The following is a 15,935-nucleotide window of genomic DNA, read 5'->3' as shown; positions in this document are numbered from 1 at the left end:
GGCCCAACGTATTTTGCACCATTCGTCGCAGTTGAGCCGACTTATTTTAAAATCTTTGGGCCTACGTAATCCCAACTCTACTGCCAACGTAGTTCATCGTTGGTACCTACGCTGGCCAAACGCACTTTGCACTTTTCGTCGCAGTTGGCCATACATATTTTGCACTAATCGTTGTAGTTGAGCAACGTTGGTTAAACTTAACCTGCAATTTCAAGTTGACACTGTCCTGATGATCCAATATGCCAATACGATGACCATCTTCTTATACTGAGCAAATTTAAGTCAATGATGTAAACAAACGTAAAGTTGTTGAAAAATACATTTATTCGAATGGTAAAATGCACCACCCATGCACAATTCACAGCTACGACAAGACATGCATAAAAGTCTAAAAACACAGTGGACTGAGGTACTTCATGCCTCATCAGAAGACTGCGCCTGGATGTAACAACGTGATCTGTGGCGGCTCAAACGCAAGTACCTATAAAACAATATGCAACATTTGTAAAGAAAGCAGGGATGAAAGAAAATATACTGTACAGTGCAAATTAGGTCGTGTTTACAGCACCGTGAAAGAACAGACTCTAATTGCTACATATCCCATGGATATGTGTATGCAACACCCGGTTATGTTACAATAACAAGCATTTTTTTAATACATCCTAACATTCCTCAGTATGTTTTAATTCTGTAATTCGTAGCCTATACGATGGGGTGGGGAATGGGTATACCGTTATGTTCTATCAACCTCTAACATTAATGCACATTCGTTAATCGTGTTAATATGGTTTGCCTTCTCTAACCAGTGCAAATTATTATTGTTATCGTTTGATAGATCTTCGAAGTCAAGTCTTAAAATGTGTGTATATTTCTTGAAGTTCTGCTCCAGCAATAAACTAATCGCTGGTTAAGTAAATAAAAATGCTTTTATTGCCCTTATTGAGAGAATAGTAACGATTTGTCAGTGACGGAGAGAACAAATGAACATACCCGCAGTACTTTTTGTAGCAAGACGTTTAAGCCGGCCCCCATCGCGGTCTTCCCACGTCTTAAACCAGTCGCCCAGTTTGTGGTCGATTTCTTGTAGAGTGCATGATTTCGTATTGCTCTGGACAACATCTATAAGTAAAGCAGTTTTGTAAACAAATAATGTTACATCGATTTTTATTTTTACACAATCATCTACAGCAGTGGCCAGCGGCTCTTAACCTGTGGGTAATTACTCAATCTGGGGAAGTTTGAGGTCTTCCAGAGGGCAATGAGCAGGACAGTGCAAATTATTACCAATTTTTAATCAAACTTAAATCATTGTTGGGTTTGGCTTTGGCTATTCCATTCAATTGATTGCCAAAGACTAATAAAATTGGTACGAATGGAATTAATTTTATGCTGCTGTTTGGAAGTCTTCACGAGAAGATGCAGAACAACGTGTTCTTGTCGAAGGTTGCTTATTTGTGCGACTTTTTCTCTGACATAAACGCCTTGAACTGCTTGCAGGGCAAATGGACAAGGTTATGGGATTTAATAGACAAATAATAGATTTAAGATGCCCAACATGCTTAATTGCTTAAAGTGGGGTAACGGGTCAGAAAAGGTTAAGAACGTTGCTCTACAGAGTCTACAGTCTGTTTCACGTGCGTGGCACGATCATCAGGAGAGCTGTAATAAAAATAAAAGCGAGGACATCACCATAAGCATAGCCGCCGAACCCAGGAAGGTCGGCCTTCCTGACCTTTTCGCAGAGAAGGCCACCCTTCCCTGCGAAATCGGCCAGATCAACTTTCTAATCTCATCTTTTTTACTGCACACGAGTAAACAGCAGGTGTTTTTCAACTAGATCTAGACTGAGGCATTAATCAGGGATAGTAAACAGCAAATTGACAAAAAAGATTACGAAAAAGGTAAACTTCAGATGCTGCAAAACTTATGATATATCCAAGGTTGTTATTTCATTGAAAATTAATCATGAACAGTAAGTATTCTTTCTGGAGACGATATCATACCAACAAGAGGTGAATACAAAACTTAAACAAACACTTACCTACGACCATGTTCTTTAAGTTTTGCATGGAATCAAAAGAAAACTTTTTCTCTCCACTTAATGTATTTTCCCCTTCCCGGTCCGCGAGACGTAACTTGCGACTTCGTTTAACATCACCTGAGGCATCAATCGATTAACCGTGTCGTATAGGCTTTTTCCTCCTAGATACGACACAGTTGTTTGAACTGCAATAGAACAGATGGATGTTGAAATGCATAAGCCGAGATCGTTAAAACAGCATAGAAAGCAGTCCCATCAAACAGTCGCGGTGCGTACCAGGCTACCAGCGTACATTAGGGTGAGGCTGGTGCCCCTTAAAAATTAAAAACTTGAGCTAGTCATTCGGCCCTTTGTATATATGTTCTACAGCCTCTCTACAATCACTATTTAAAAAAAAGGATGTAAAAAATTAGCATTTAAGGGTGCCAGTTTTGATCTAAAAATTTGAAAAAAATGTTATTTTTGTTAAAAAAACCCACATAAAGTGCGTTTCTAATACAATCAAAAATTTGTTTTGCCAAAAGGAACTTTATTGTCAGTACCATTTTTCACAGTTTGATGTTGTTGAAAAGACCCAAGGATAAAATAGGAATGATTTATGAAGTCAATTTTAGTCGTTTTCTTTGGTTAGAGAAAGAGATTTGGTTCTGCTCATGTTCCACAACTTGCAGCACGTTTTGAAAGTTTTCTTCCAGCCTATATCCACTGATAAAATCACTTGTGAGCTTAACACCTCTTTTTGAACAATCGTTGGTAACCAGCAGAGATTTGATAACATATTTGGCATTAATAAAATTGATATCCGTTTTAAGACCGTTTTCCACGAGCAGACAGGCTTATACAAAAACTCTGTGTTAATGTTCAGCAATTCAAAGAAAGACCAAGAGTCTCGTTCGAACCAATCCTTGTATGTAATTGAGTAGGTGAAAGTGCAAATATCAGGAAACTGTGGTTTTCCAAACCCAGTGCTGTATCTTTTTAAGGGTTTTGATGCTTTCTCAAAAGACAGCAGTTCTGTAGCTTTGCTTGTCATTTTCATTTGCTTTGTCACTGAACAAGATCACAGGAAAGATTCTGCTGTCAGATACTAAAGATGTTTTTTGAAAGCAAATAAAGCTGACTCTGCAATTTCTTCATCAATTTCTTTAACATGAAAAAACACAACAAATTTTACAAAACGTTGAATTTTCTACAGTTGTTTTGGGGTACATCTGGCTTTATGCATTGCCCCACAGCTCAAGAACCTGGACTTTTTGTGTACATCGGAGATGTCTGCTTGTAGGTAGAAGGCTGTGAGCTCAATTAACTCTTTGTAATCATCTCTTGGTGTTTTCTTGGAATGTGAGATAGCTTTCATTACTATCATCAGCTCTTATTTGTACTGTATATATCAAGTTCAGGGTGAGCACTGAGCATCATCGATATACGAAAATGAAATTTCGTCTAAACCACTATACGACTAGTTGTTGAAGTTTTCTTTGAATCTTTAAAATATCATAACATCAGGAGATTTTGATGATTCTATTCGCAGGTTATTAAACACCCGGCCGACAATTTATTCACCTGCGTTATGTCTGCATTCATGCCACAATAACGATTTATTTAACTTATTTTGGATGGCAATACAGCTAGCTGTGATGTGGCCAGTATTGGAGCTGGTGGTATCAAACACCATAGCTCCAACCGATGCTTTGCAGTTCCAATCATCAAGTAGCTTTTCTGTTGCAGTACTGATCAATTCTCCCATAGGTTCTGATGAGCTAGCAGGCGACTTAGGCATTCCTAGTAGTTTAACGCCACTCGGACCAGAAACAAGGACAGGTAGCAGCCTTTCATCAATGACCTTTAAATTGAGGCTGGACATCAGCTTTCTATCCCAATGTAGGGATCTAGTCCCAGGTAACGGAGGTTGCCACTTTTCTTTAATGGCACTGGCAGTTTCTTTAGCTGTTTTGGTGCGATACCTCAGTGCCTGTGTAGTGTGTATAATTAAGGTTCACCTTTGATATCTCCACCACACGCAGTGATAAATTCCCTTATCATTATGGAAGCGGCCACAGGGCTAATTTTGTTCCTCAAACAACACCCAACTATCGAAGGGTATTTGAGGACATCATAAGGCACCCGAATCGTTGTGCCATCTTTGACGATGACACCTTTTGTAAGATGTTGGCAAAATAGCTTCAGTTTCAGAGACATTATCAGATGAAAAGTCTGCTGTTTCATCAAGTGTTGTGTCTATGAATTGTCTAACTTTTTCCAGTTTTCTTCCTTTTTAGCTAATTCTACAGAGTGCTGCTCGGTTCTATTTTTGTTTTTTCTATTGTTACCATGTCTCGACCTGCAAATGTGGCAATCCTGTTTGTCATCATACTTTCTAAAAATTTGACATCTTCTTCCTCCTTAAGCAACTTGAACATGTTTTTAAGCCAAATTGGCAAAGTTTTGCTTAAAACATTCTGAAAATTTATTATTGCTGTATTGTGATCACGATCAGTGGCATTTATCTTTTGCAACTTTTTTAAATCTTAGTCGTAAAAATTAACAATTTTTCCATCCATCTTCTTTTGGGTAATTGCGTTTATGTTTGCAAGTGAATATGATCTAACCATTTGATTAGCAACTTTTTTGACAGCTTCTCTTTTATTTCATGTTCCACCTGGATGCAATGCTTGTATTTCATCAGTGAAAGCAATACACCACTGCACTGCATGCACTTCTGTACATAGTTCATAGTATCGCCATAGTACATAGTTCCATGCTCTATGTTTCTGTAGGCTGAACTGAAATGAATTGAGAACCTACAGCAAATCGTTGACCACATTAGTACATTAGCCTTATATATAGCGTATGTTGCTGCCTTGTTGTTCTGCCATGCTGATGGCAGATAGCCTCCCTCACAGCAATGCCTCCAATTCACATCTATTTACAAGCGGTATGACCATTACCTCACCTTGATCAATTGATCATATTCATGGCCTGTTGAGTAGATCCAAAATTGACTTAACATTGCTAAAAATGGCAATTTCTTTAGATTTTGCTATACGAAGCTGGAGGGTATGCACAGCACACCACTGCAGGAATTTGAACATGAAACTGGCACCCCAAGGGGTCAACCAATTTTTCTGAAACTTTGGATTTTTACTATTTATATGATATAGAACATTTGTTGAAAGGGCCAGAAAAATTGGGAGTCATAGGGGCATCAGCCTCACCCTAGCGTACATAGGTGTCGAAATAGGGTGGGCCGGGTGGGCTTTATTTTAACAAAATATGTTTTGCCCACCCTGTTTTCATGACACCTATGAAGTGTTCGTTACAATTATTTCCGTTTTTGTTTTTAGCTGAATTATCCAACCAACTGCAGTGTAACCTCTGAAGACTTGCAATAAACAAGATCACAGATATGCGTAAATCAAACGCACAATACCACATTCCAATTGACAACTTTGAAGGTGGGTATGTAAATGAACCCAAACCTCCAAACAGTAACATTGATACCAACATCAGATTGTTCCAAATTCCAGTTATTAACATCAAGGCTAAATATTTTCACCAAGTTGTCAACTTAAACCTCAAAGATATCAAGCATCTGCTCATGTATTTGGATTAAAACGTAGAGATGGCCTCATCACTATCAGACAAAACTAAAGTCCCGAAAGCTGACGAAATTCTTTAATACCAAACACGATTTTAATGTTTGTGCAGACTAATACTGTGTGATGCTGAAACCAGCTTTGAAATTTTTGTGTTTTCAATATGGAGTTGTGTGATACAAACCATACAACAGCATGTCTGTAAGAATGTGAAGGACTGATTCACACTAAGCGTTTTGACTCCAATATGACATTTGAAATACAAATTAAATATGCACACAATGAATTCAGTTTATTTAAGAATTTCTAAAACAAAACTATATTCTGCCTCATTGAAGCCGAACTGTGACAGTGTGAATCAGCCATAAAAATAGTGGGTTACTCGAAGTCCACTTTGAAACTAGACTGTTTTATTGATTCTTTGATTGCTAAGATCAAGTGTATTTATACTAGAAGAGGACTTCATTTGTTTGAGTAAGTTTTTAAAAGTAGTTCTACTTGATGGGGTATGTTTCACAGTCATAAGATCAATCATTATACACTTTTGACATCGCACCCACTGCATCAGTGCTTGATTTTACTTTAAAAAATCAGTAATTTGCTTGTAACTTTTTTCTGTACATTTTTAAGAGAAATTCTTTGGAAATAAGATAGACACATGTTACTTCTGCAGCATTTAAGCCAAAAACTAACTTTCTAGTATAAGCAGTTATCAAGATATGGCAAAATTAGCTATTTTCAGCTCGTTTGGTGAAATTGCACGGCCACTAGAGGGTGCAAGAACCCAAAATTATGATAGAAGTATTTCATTTGATATTTGGGGCCATATATCAAGACCACTTTTTGAAATTCAATTTTTTTTATTTTTCACTCCACCCTAATGAACAATTCGTACCCTCAGTTACCTTGAAAAGATCAAGAGAAAAAATTAAAAAAGCAGTCGCTGATTGTAGTCGCTGATCGTAGTTTCCGCAAACATTTTAAAAGGATTAGATATCGATTAGCTAGGCATCGGTATCCGCAAACAAACAAACTGAAAAGATCGAGAGAAAAAAATAGAACAAAGCCGAAGTCGCTGATCGCAGTTTCCATTTTTCCGCAAACATTTTAAAATTTCCGGTAATGCAAACATTTTAAAATTTCCGGTAATGCAAACATTTTAAAGTTTCCGGTAATGATTCTAAGAGTTTGCCGAAGTCGCTGAACGCAGTTTCCGCAAACATTTTAAAAGGGTTAAGGTTTAGGGTGTTTCCGCAAACAAACAAACTGAAAAGATCGAGTGAAAAAAAAATAGAACAAAGCCGAAGTTGCTGATCGCAGTTTCCATTTTTCCACAGTTTCCGCAAACATTTTAAAATTTCTGGTAATGATCCTAAGAGCTTGCTGAAGTCGCCGATCGCACTCGCAGTTTCCGCAAACATTTAAAAAGGGGTACCTCTAAATACCCATTGTCAGGCATTAGACAAATCCTAGACAATGCCTTGAAATTACCGACAATGCCTGAAAGTAGCTACTCTACAATGCCTGACAACCCCTGAAAATGCTATAATGCCTAACAAACCCGTCAACCACTGATAATGATCGACAATGCCTGGAAATTCCCAACAATGCCTGAAAGTAGTTAGCCTACTCCACAATACCTGACAACCCCTGAAAATGCTCCACAAACCCCCAAAAAGCCTACTATGCCTGACAATGGGTATTTAGAGGTAGGCCTACCGTTTTAAAAGGGTTAGGCTTGATTAGAGTTTCCGCAAACATTTTAAAAGGGTTCGGGATTAGGGTTGATCAAAGTTTCCGCAAACATTTAAAAATTTCTTTAAATGATCCTAAGAGTTTTTGTTTGTTTGCGGAAAAATTTTAAAATATTTGCAGAAACTGTGATCAGCGACTTCGGCTTTTTTTAATTTTTTTTTCGATCTTTTCAAGGTACGAACTGACGGTACGAATTGTTCATGGTGGTACTAATTAGGTTGCATCCGATGCTGCGCAATCTACTTCATAAAACAATCTGCAAAAAACTTGTGGTATATACATAATGCGGTGATAGTAGCAACATTCGAATCCTGATAAAAAACTTCTCGTTGACATAATAGTCATTTTTATGCCACTTGAAAGTGAAGATACCACTTTTTGAAAAAATCGAGTAGGCTACTTCTAAAAATGTTACTTCAAAACCAATAAACAGGTCACGTAATTGCCGTAAAAAGTATTAAATAGTTTACCCTGAAGAATAGATTAGAGTCAACTGCAATAAACCTTACCTGAGTTTCATGATGATCATTCATTTGGGCAGTGCTCTCATAAATGAAAACCTGAAAGTCCCCAAAGCTACGTCTAAAAATTCCTAGATTACATCAAAGTTCCCTAAATCATTATTACATTCAAACAGTTTCACGTTCTGAAACAAAAAGCAAGAGTTAAGCGGTTTAAACAACAACACTAGCAAAAACCATTCTACATAACTTTGTTGTATTAGTGGGCAAAGTCTCACAGCAAAAAGCAGTACGGTATGTTAAATTACAGTGATGTTTAACATTACAGGGATACAGTGAAGATTTCCCAATGCTTATCACATGCTAAAAATGACATAAACTGTGCACGACTATCGACTTATTCATGAGAGCTAATTCGACTAGTAATTAGTTGATTAGTTCATGTGCTTCAGCATCTGTAGCTGAACTCTTCATGAGCCCTTGCCAACTGCAACAATTTAGCTCGATCCCTTAATCCCAATTTGTCAGCTGACTTCATACCTTGGGTGTGTAGCAAACCAACTAAACTTTCTGACTTTAAACTGTTCCTGTAGCCTAGTCAGTTTTAATGTTCTTCAAGCTATCCGTACTAAAAAGTCATTCAACTGGGGCATTTAAACATGGTAGAGACATTAGGCAAGTGACTACTTTGCTATGAACTCAAATACGGAAGAAAACTTGACAAATAAACTTCCATTGATTCTGCAAGCGAACAAGACAAAACTGCAAATGCAAATGGCGTCCAACTCCATTTGGGTTTTCGCGTGTTTTTTACGATTCACGTCACAGACAATTGTAGTTTCTGACTGCGCATGCGCATCGTCATCTCTTTTTAGCGAATTTTGAAAAAGCACGTTCAGATGTCCGCCATTTTTTACAATGTACCAATTACTCGCGTTTGTCAATGCTTTAGATATGGTGTGCTGTGCATATGGATGTAGAAAACGAAGAAAATACAATTCAGATGATAAAAGGAGTAAATATTATTCCAAGATATTTACCAATCTCTCGGATCATGTGTTTGAATGCACCGTTACCAATAATCATATTTTTACACTAGTCAAAACTGTGTAGGCTACAAATGTTATTTAAAAATTAGGTTTTACCGCATTGGTAAGAAAACTTGCAAGCAAATACAAGCTAAATTGGTTCGTAAAACGCTTAACAAAAATTCTGTCTTAACAAACGTCTGTAGACGTTGAATCAGTGTAAAAATGACAGATTTTGTTGTATGGCTTGGCTGTAACAGCGCAGCTTTCACGCAAATTTGAGACAGTAACAATGGCGAATGCTTTTTTTTAATTTCTTCAATCGAGATGCGCTGTCTAGTTGTTATAAGATGTTTATGGTTTTTTTAAAGTGCTTGCCTGAAACACACGGTACGGGAAACTGTGTCCAATTATTCAGCTCAGTGTTGTCATAATTTTTTTCGAAAATAAAATGAAAACTTCGAAAACAAAAATGAACGGAGCACGTAAAAATTGCGAGATGAAACTACAGCCCTGATCAATTTTAAGAAGGCAGAGTATAGTTATATAGAGCCATAGTAGAACACTAAAAAAACTAGCTGCTGCTAACAAACTTGAAAAACTGCAGCTAAATTTGCAAATTAGTGTTTTTTTTCAGAATTAGTGATCCTCATAGTGATGCATGATTTAGAAAAACATTTCAAATTTTTTTTTTACTTATAGCAATAACGTAAAAAAATTGAGGGGTTACCGTAGTTCGCCCGCAAATAATGACGTTGGCCCAACGTTCTGTACAACTGCACACCAACATTGGAAAAACCGACTTTCTAATTCTAAGTTTTTTTGCATTTTCATTGTCCCATTACAATTGTAAAAGGAATACGATGAAGCAAACTTAAACAATTCTTCGAAGGTATCTTCAATTAAAATATTTCAAAAGTTGGCAAAACTACACTACCCTCAGCCAACCCGAACAACCGTCAGCCTACGTTGGGCCAAGGAAAAATGTTTACTGGGATGATCTTATCCTTTTGCTATGCCACCAGACAGCACCATTTTACAGGAATATTTTTGCCCACACTTTTATTGAAAATGCTCTCAAAATACACCAAACTCAAAGTAATTTTTCAAAATTTTCTGGGGGGTGCCCCCCTGACCCCCCGCCGCTGGGTGTCGTCTTTGGCGAAGACGCCGTCGGGCTTTTCCCGCCGACCGTCAAAATCCCCCTTTCAAAATTGCTGGCTACGCTACTGTCGTAGTATCATTGTTCATATTTGTTTTATCTTTTTCTTTCTTTTTAATTGATTTTCGAATTTTCTGGCCCCCCCCGAAAAAATCTCCTAGATCCGCGCCTGGGCTACAAAGTACAAACCTTCAACAATTAAATCAGTGAAATCTTTGCGCGGTTGTGAAAAAAAAATGCTTAAACGTAACTTCGATTTTTGTACCTACTAAAACTTGCACCACAACTCAAACGTTTTCGGAAGTCCAGTTTTGATGAATACCCAGCTGCGTACCCTTTTGATCAGTGGGATTGCGCAGCGGATAAGGCGTTGGCTTTCCAATTATGCAAACTTAGTTCGACTCCCTGCTTCAGCTGGTTGTTAAAACACCGCTCACATCTACCTGGAGTGCAATAAATTGGATGGGCATAGGCTAATTGCTGCAGGAAAGGCGGCCGAGAGAAAGGAACTAGCTACCCTACTCTTCTTAGTGCTGAAGGCACTTAGTAGGCTACAATGGAAAAATAAAATATCTTCATTCTTCAACCTCCGCGATGACTTTCATTGATTTCTCGCTTTCTCTCTCTGATCCCTCCTTCTCGATACTGCTCACGATTTGAGTGATCACCATTTGGCGAACTTCTTCCGCTTGTATTCCAGGTGGCCATTCCAACCAACGCGAAAGCGGGTAATTCGGATGAGTCGCGCTGGCCAGAATACATTGTGAAACTCTCATTGTGAAACGAGATTTTCCATGAAAACAAAAAATGACGCATAGCGCGTTACGCTTAAAATCTGCAAAATAGTTGACGGCGTTATCACTCCCGTCAGCTAAAAAATAAACTGACGGCGCTAGCCTCAACGTCAACAAAAAGTTGACGCCGTCAACGTAGGCTACAACACTGGCTAAGACCAACTTTACTTTTTTAACCTTTCCAAGAGGCTTGAAAAGTTAAAATAACCACCTTGTATTTTTTGGATGTAGTGTTTTGATTTAGGCTCAAGGATCACATTGATACCGGATCCAAATCCTACTCTTAACACAATGGGCCTCAAAATGTACAAAAAGCCACCCAAACAAACTTAATTTTTCTGGAGTGCAAGCCCTCCAGACACACTGTCATGTTTTTCGGACACTTCATCTTCAACAACTATTGGAAACACCGCTTTTGTCAATCTCGGTGTCCGGGCCTACGTCAGTGGTTCAAAGCTTTCTATGCAAAACTCCCAGGATTAAGCTCCAAAAAAGCTTTTCCAGTTTGAGGATAAAGATTAAATCAATCAATCTTTTTTAGCATTAGTCTTGCAATTACAGTTCGTTGAAACTTTGGTTCCTCCAAAAATCCTTGCTGTGTGAATTATTTTTATTTATTGTATGTTTTTTTTTGTTTGTTTATCTTTATCCTGCATTGCGGGAAAGCGGACTTGAGCGCTATGCATCGGTGTACGCCTTCCGACGTACACCTGACCCACGCTGCAGCCGACTGCAATGTCTGTTTCCGGTTGTCTACTTTACTTATGACTTAAATTTGGTACTACCCATTACTCGAAATCGATCACTACGTAGAGGCAATTATCGTAAAGTTTCTTGCCCAGAGAAACAACAGCAAGTGCGAGTGGCTGGAGTCGAACATGCAGGCTCTCGACTGCGAGCCCAACGCGCTAACCACTCGGCCACGGCTGCCGACGATGTATTTTGATTGTTCGCCAGTAGAAAAAATAAATCAACTCAACTATTACATTTAGGCCTAATTAAAAATGGCTAGTTATAGGCTAGTACTTCAACAGCCTATTAGCTGAATTTTGTGACAGTCTAAAACACAGCCAAATTCTCATTACCATCCATGACATAGCAATAAAACTATAAGAACCATATTCACCACTTGATAATGATTTGAACTGGATCTGAGCATTTCAATCACCATTCACTTCATGCTTTTTTATTTGCAAAACTACGAAGTGCATCAAACACTGGAAAAATTAAAACACCACAAAAACAACACGTTCGTTTTGAAAAGAAAACAAACGTGAACACTGAACAAGCGACAAATGTTTTCATCCTTATTCGCTTGATAATGATTCTGCTCGAATATTTCTAAGCCTACTTTTCTGCTTCAGTATAAATACCACAGCAAGTGGCGTCTGCAATACGCAAAGGAGTGGCTGAATACACACATGTGTAGCTTTAGAACACAATTAGCTGAGTTACGTTTTTTATATATTGCTTCAGTCAAACGGTGTATCTTCAAACTTTAATTTTTATTAGCACTGTGCAATTGTGCATATAATCGTATGCATGTTTGAGTATGCAGGATAATTGTATAAAATACAACACACCGAGTGTATAAACTAGATTCGGAGGCCTGAGTGGAGCTAATGAAATTGATGGATTAGAATTAAGCGAATTGAAATAAAGAACATAAACAAAAATACCATACTGTACGCTTATCAATGAAACGCTGGGTAAATATTAAATAAGAACCACGTATGCCAGAGCATACAAGTGAAGCTACAAAACAGCAAAGTTTCCTTATCTTTGCAATATTCCCACATAAATATTACATTTCAAGAACAAGGTTTGAAGAAACAAAGCAACATTACATTGGAAGGCTCTGCTTTTTGAAATTAAAGTTTTACAAAAGCCATCGAGCGCAAAATACAAAATAACTAAATAGTAAATAGCCTTTTTAAATAATATATTTTCGCCATCGAGAGCAACTGATATTGAGAATCAAACAAACAACTTCAAATATATATAAACAAAAACAGCTTCCACAGTCTTCATTGAATATCATTATCGCCAACATCCAAAACACACAAGGGAAACAGTTGAGGCTCCACTTATTGTGGTCTCAATGAGTTATTAGTTCTAGTTTAGACAATTGCACAATCACAATAACACACGGTATTAAATGCTTTTTAGTGGATATTTTTGATTCAAACAGATTGCCAATGATAAATGGAGATCATAATAAGCAAACTTTTTCAGTATATCAAGCAATCAAACCTCTGAGAGCTTGATTAACGTCTTTCATTAATTAAACTTATGGTAAACAAAAATTTCTTTTTTCTTTTTGGAGTGTTTATGGAAAAATGTTAAATTGTTAATGCATTTAACAACAAACAGTTTGCTTAAAATGGAAACAGCATAATGAAACTACTTGAATTGCTTTAAACTTTAGTAAAAGTAAGCTGAAAAATGTCTTACAAAATATGCAATGATAGTACAATTATATACTGTACTGATGCATGATTACACAATACCACCCAGAATGGTGTGGAGATTATACAATTTCATCAAAATTCTTGATGAGTTTGTATGCACAAATACAACACAAGCTCAAATTTACACAAATTGACGCAATTGGCGCTTGATGAGTGTATTGAAAAAAGAAAATCACATTAGTGTAAGCTTCTATAATTTAATTTTAGAAAGAAGCTTTTTGCCAAATTCTTTTGTCAACTAAACTATGTTTAGAATTTGATTGCTTTTCTAAAGCACAAAATAATTTCTTCAGTTGTTCTTCTTTATAAGGGTGGAGGTATGCCCCCCACACCAACACCACCTTCATGTGCCAACATCTTATCAGAGCCATTCCAAACATTAAGTTTTGGGCAATAAACTTCCACTGACTTCAAATTTGTACTGCCATCATAACCTCCGAGAGCGTATACTTTCCCACCACTAATAGCAACACCAACTCTGCTCCGTCTCATGCTCATTGGCACCACATAACTCCATTGATTGGAGGTTCGATCAAACACTTCAACCGTTTTAAGAAATTGAACACCATCATATCCACCAAACACAAACATACGACCTTGCAAGCAAGCTACACCATGACGGCATCGTTTTGAAAGCATTGGTACAGCCGTGATCCATTTATCTTGTCTTCTATCATACCGTTCAACAGAATTGAAAATTGAAAGACCATCATGACCACCAAGAATGTGAACAGATCCTTCAAAAACTCCAACAGCAGCTGCACTTCGTGATTTGTTCATGGAGCTTATATCTTGCCATTCTTCCAACTCTGGCATGTACATTTCACATGAACTAAGAGATGCCACACCATCATACCCACCACAAACATATATGCGATTGTCAAAAGCTACACAACCTAAGGCACTTCTTTTCTTCTTCATAGGTGTGATTGCACTCCACATATCTGTTTCCGGAGTATACATTTCAATAGTTTCAAGACGGTTAACTCCATCATAACCACCAACAGCATAGAGTTTGCCTTCCAAAACGGTAACTCCAACTCTACTTCGACATGTAGACATAGGAGAAACCTTTTTCCACGTTCCATTGAGAGGCTCATATTTTTCAACAGCATTCAAAGCTTCACCAGCAGAAGTCAAACCCCCAACAGCATATATCAGATCCTGGATATGACTGCAATATCTTGGGCGAACCATATCTGATGGAAAATTAGATCTTCTGTCTGGCATTAAATGATAATCCTTGGCTTTATCCACAAGGTCCCTACATTTCAAGCAAGACTTTGCAGCATGGTCCATTTGTACAACATCTGTGAGAAATTCTGGTCGTAGCAAAGGAAGGCGAATATGTTGTAGTAAATCAGGCATCGACATATGTCTTTCTTCATAGTCATACTTAATCCATCCTGTTGCAGCTTCAAACACTTCCTCTTCATTCTTCACATTCAATTCATGCCTTGACAAAATATCAATAACTCTGTCTTTTGGCAATTGCAAAAATTCCTCCGATTTAGATACTTCCACAAAATGCATATTGATATAGCGATTGGATTTTTCAACCAAAGGTTTACACATCAAAGTTTCACCAAAGTGGCGAACGCCCAAAGAATTAGAAGGATGCAATCGTTTCTTTATGAAATCGGCACAGAACTCCTTCACTGGTTGCATTTGAAGAAAATTAGCTCCAATAATAATTGTCTGAACAGTATTTACATTCACTGTAATGCGTCCACTGTATGCATAATTTACAAGGGCTTCAAGAGCATGTTCTTCTACCTCTTTGATGACTATCTCTCCTTGACTAGCTTCTAGCATATCAGACGTAAACATACTGTTGAAGTATGGTATAGAAGCTGCTAAAATAATGCGATGAGCAGAAAATTTAGCTGTACCAACTTTTAAAGTAACATCACACATCTTCCCTTGTCTTCTTATCATTTGCATCATGACAAAGGCCCCAGATGAAAATTCTGCTGAATCCATTGTTTCTTCGACATCTTGAAGTTCAAGTTCCGATAACCCAAGCACAGCCATAAAGTACTGTTAAAACTGTAATTTCAAACCCAAGCAGATTGATTAAGAGAGCTGTTACCAAAACTTAATCTCATAAAGACACACTGTGGAAAATCATTTAACCAACCTTTAATCAAAAAAAAATTCAAGACAAAATATCCTACACAAATTTCAGGGTTGGTTTTGACCACTAAGCGGTTTAAACCTGGTTTTAACCGGTCAAAACTAGGTTTAAACCGGTCAAAACCCAGAAAACTATTTTTATGTAGTGAATGGTCGGCTACCTGGGCTATTTAGGAAATATGTATAATATAAAAGCAGTTGTGAGTTGTGACCATTTTCATATGCAGGCCTCGAAATAGCTGGCGGCCATGGCCGCCTGAACTTTCATTAATGGCCGCCAATACTGACCTGTCAGGCAAAATTTGATGGCAAATGCTTTCCATAAAAAAAAATTGTTGGAATAAATTCTTGTACTTCAGTTGGCTGTGCAAATTGTTCATCGTTCTACCAAGCATTTTTTGGTTCATCAGAAACTTATTTTTAGAATTTGAATTTTCTCAATAATCAAAATACCCATATTTTACGGACCATAAGGCGCAATTTAAATCCTT

At 37.5% G+C, this 15,935-nt stretch overlaps 1 protein-coding gene and 1 long non-coding RNA gene across 2 annotated transcripts; both read right to left on the bottom strand.

Moving 5' to 3' along the window:
* Nucleotides 1-301: 301 nt before the first annotated feature.
* On the bottom strand, nt 302-8,262 carry LOC145778717 (uncharacterized). The gene is made up of 3 exons (XR_014290459.1): nt 7,902-8,262; nt 991-2,226; nt 302-481 (listed from the first exon to the last, which is right to left on the bottom strand). It is a non-coding gene; the product is annotated as an uncharacterized LOC145778717 (long non-coding RNA).
* Nucleotides 8,263-12,013: 3,751 nt separating this feature from the next.
* On the bottom strand, nt 12,014-15,404 carry LOC145778052 (kelch-like protein 18). The gene has a single exon (XM_082589453.1). The coding sequence runs from the start codon at nt 15,340-15,342 to the stop codon at nt 13,612-13,614; it is 1,731 nt and encodes a 576-aa protein (XP_082445579.1). The 5' UTR covers nt 15,343-15,404; the 3' UTR covers nt 12,014-13,611.
* Nucleotides 15,405-15,935: the final 531 nt, after the last annotated feature.

The sequence above is a fragment of the Aplidium turbinatum genome, chromosome 10, assembly GCF_918807975.1.
Source record: "Aplidium turbinatum chromosome 10, kaAplTurb1.1, whole genome shotgun sequence".
Lineage (NCBI taxonomy): Eukaryota > Metazoa > Chordata > Ascidiacea > Aplousobranchia > Polyclinidae > Aplidium > Aplidium turbinatum.
Note: the sequence above shows the minus strand (reverse complement) of the source record. Positions and strands in the feature narration are given on the sequence as shown.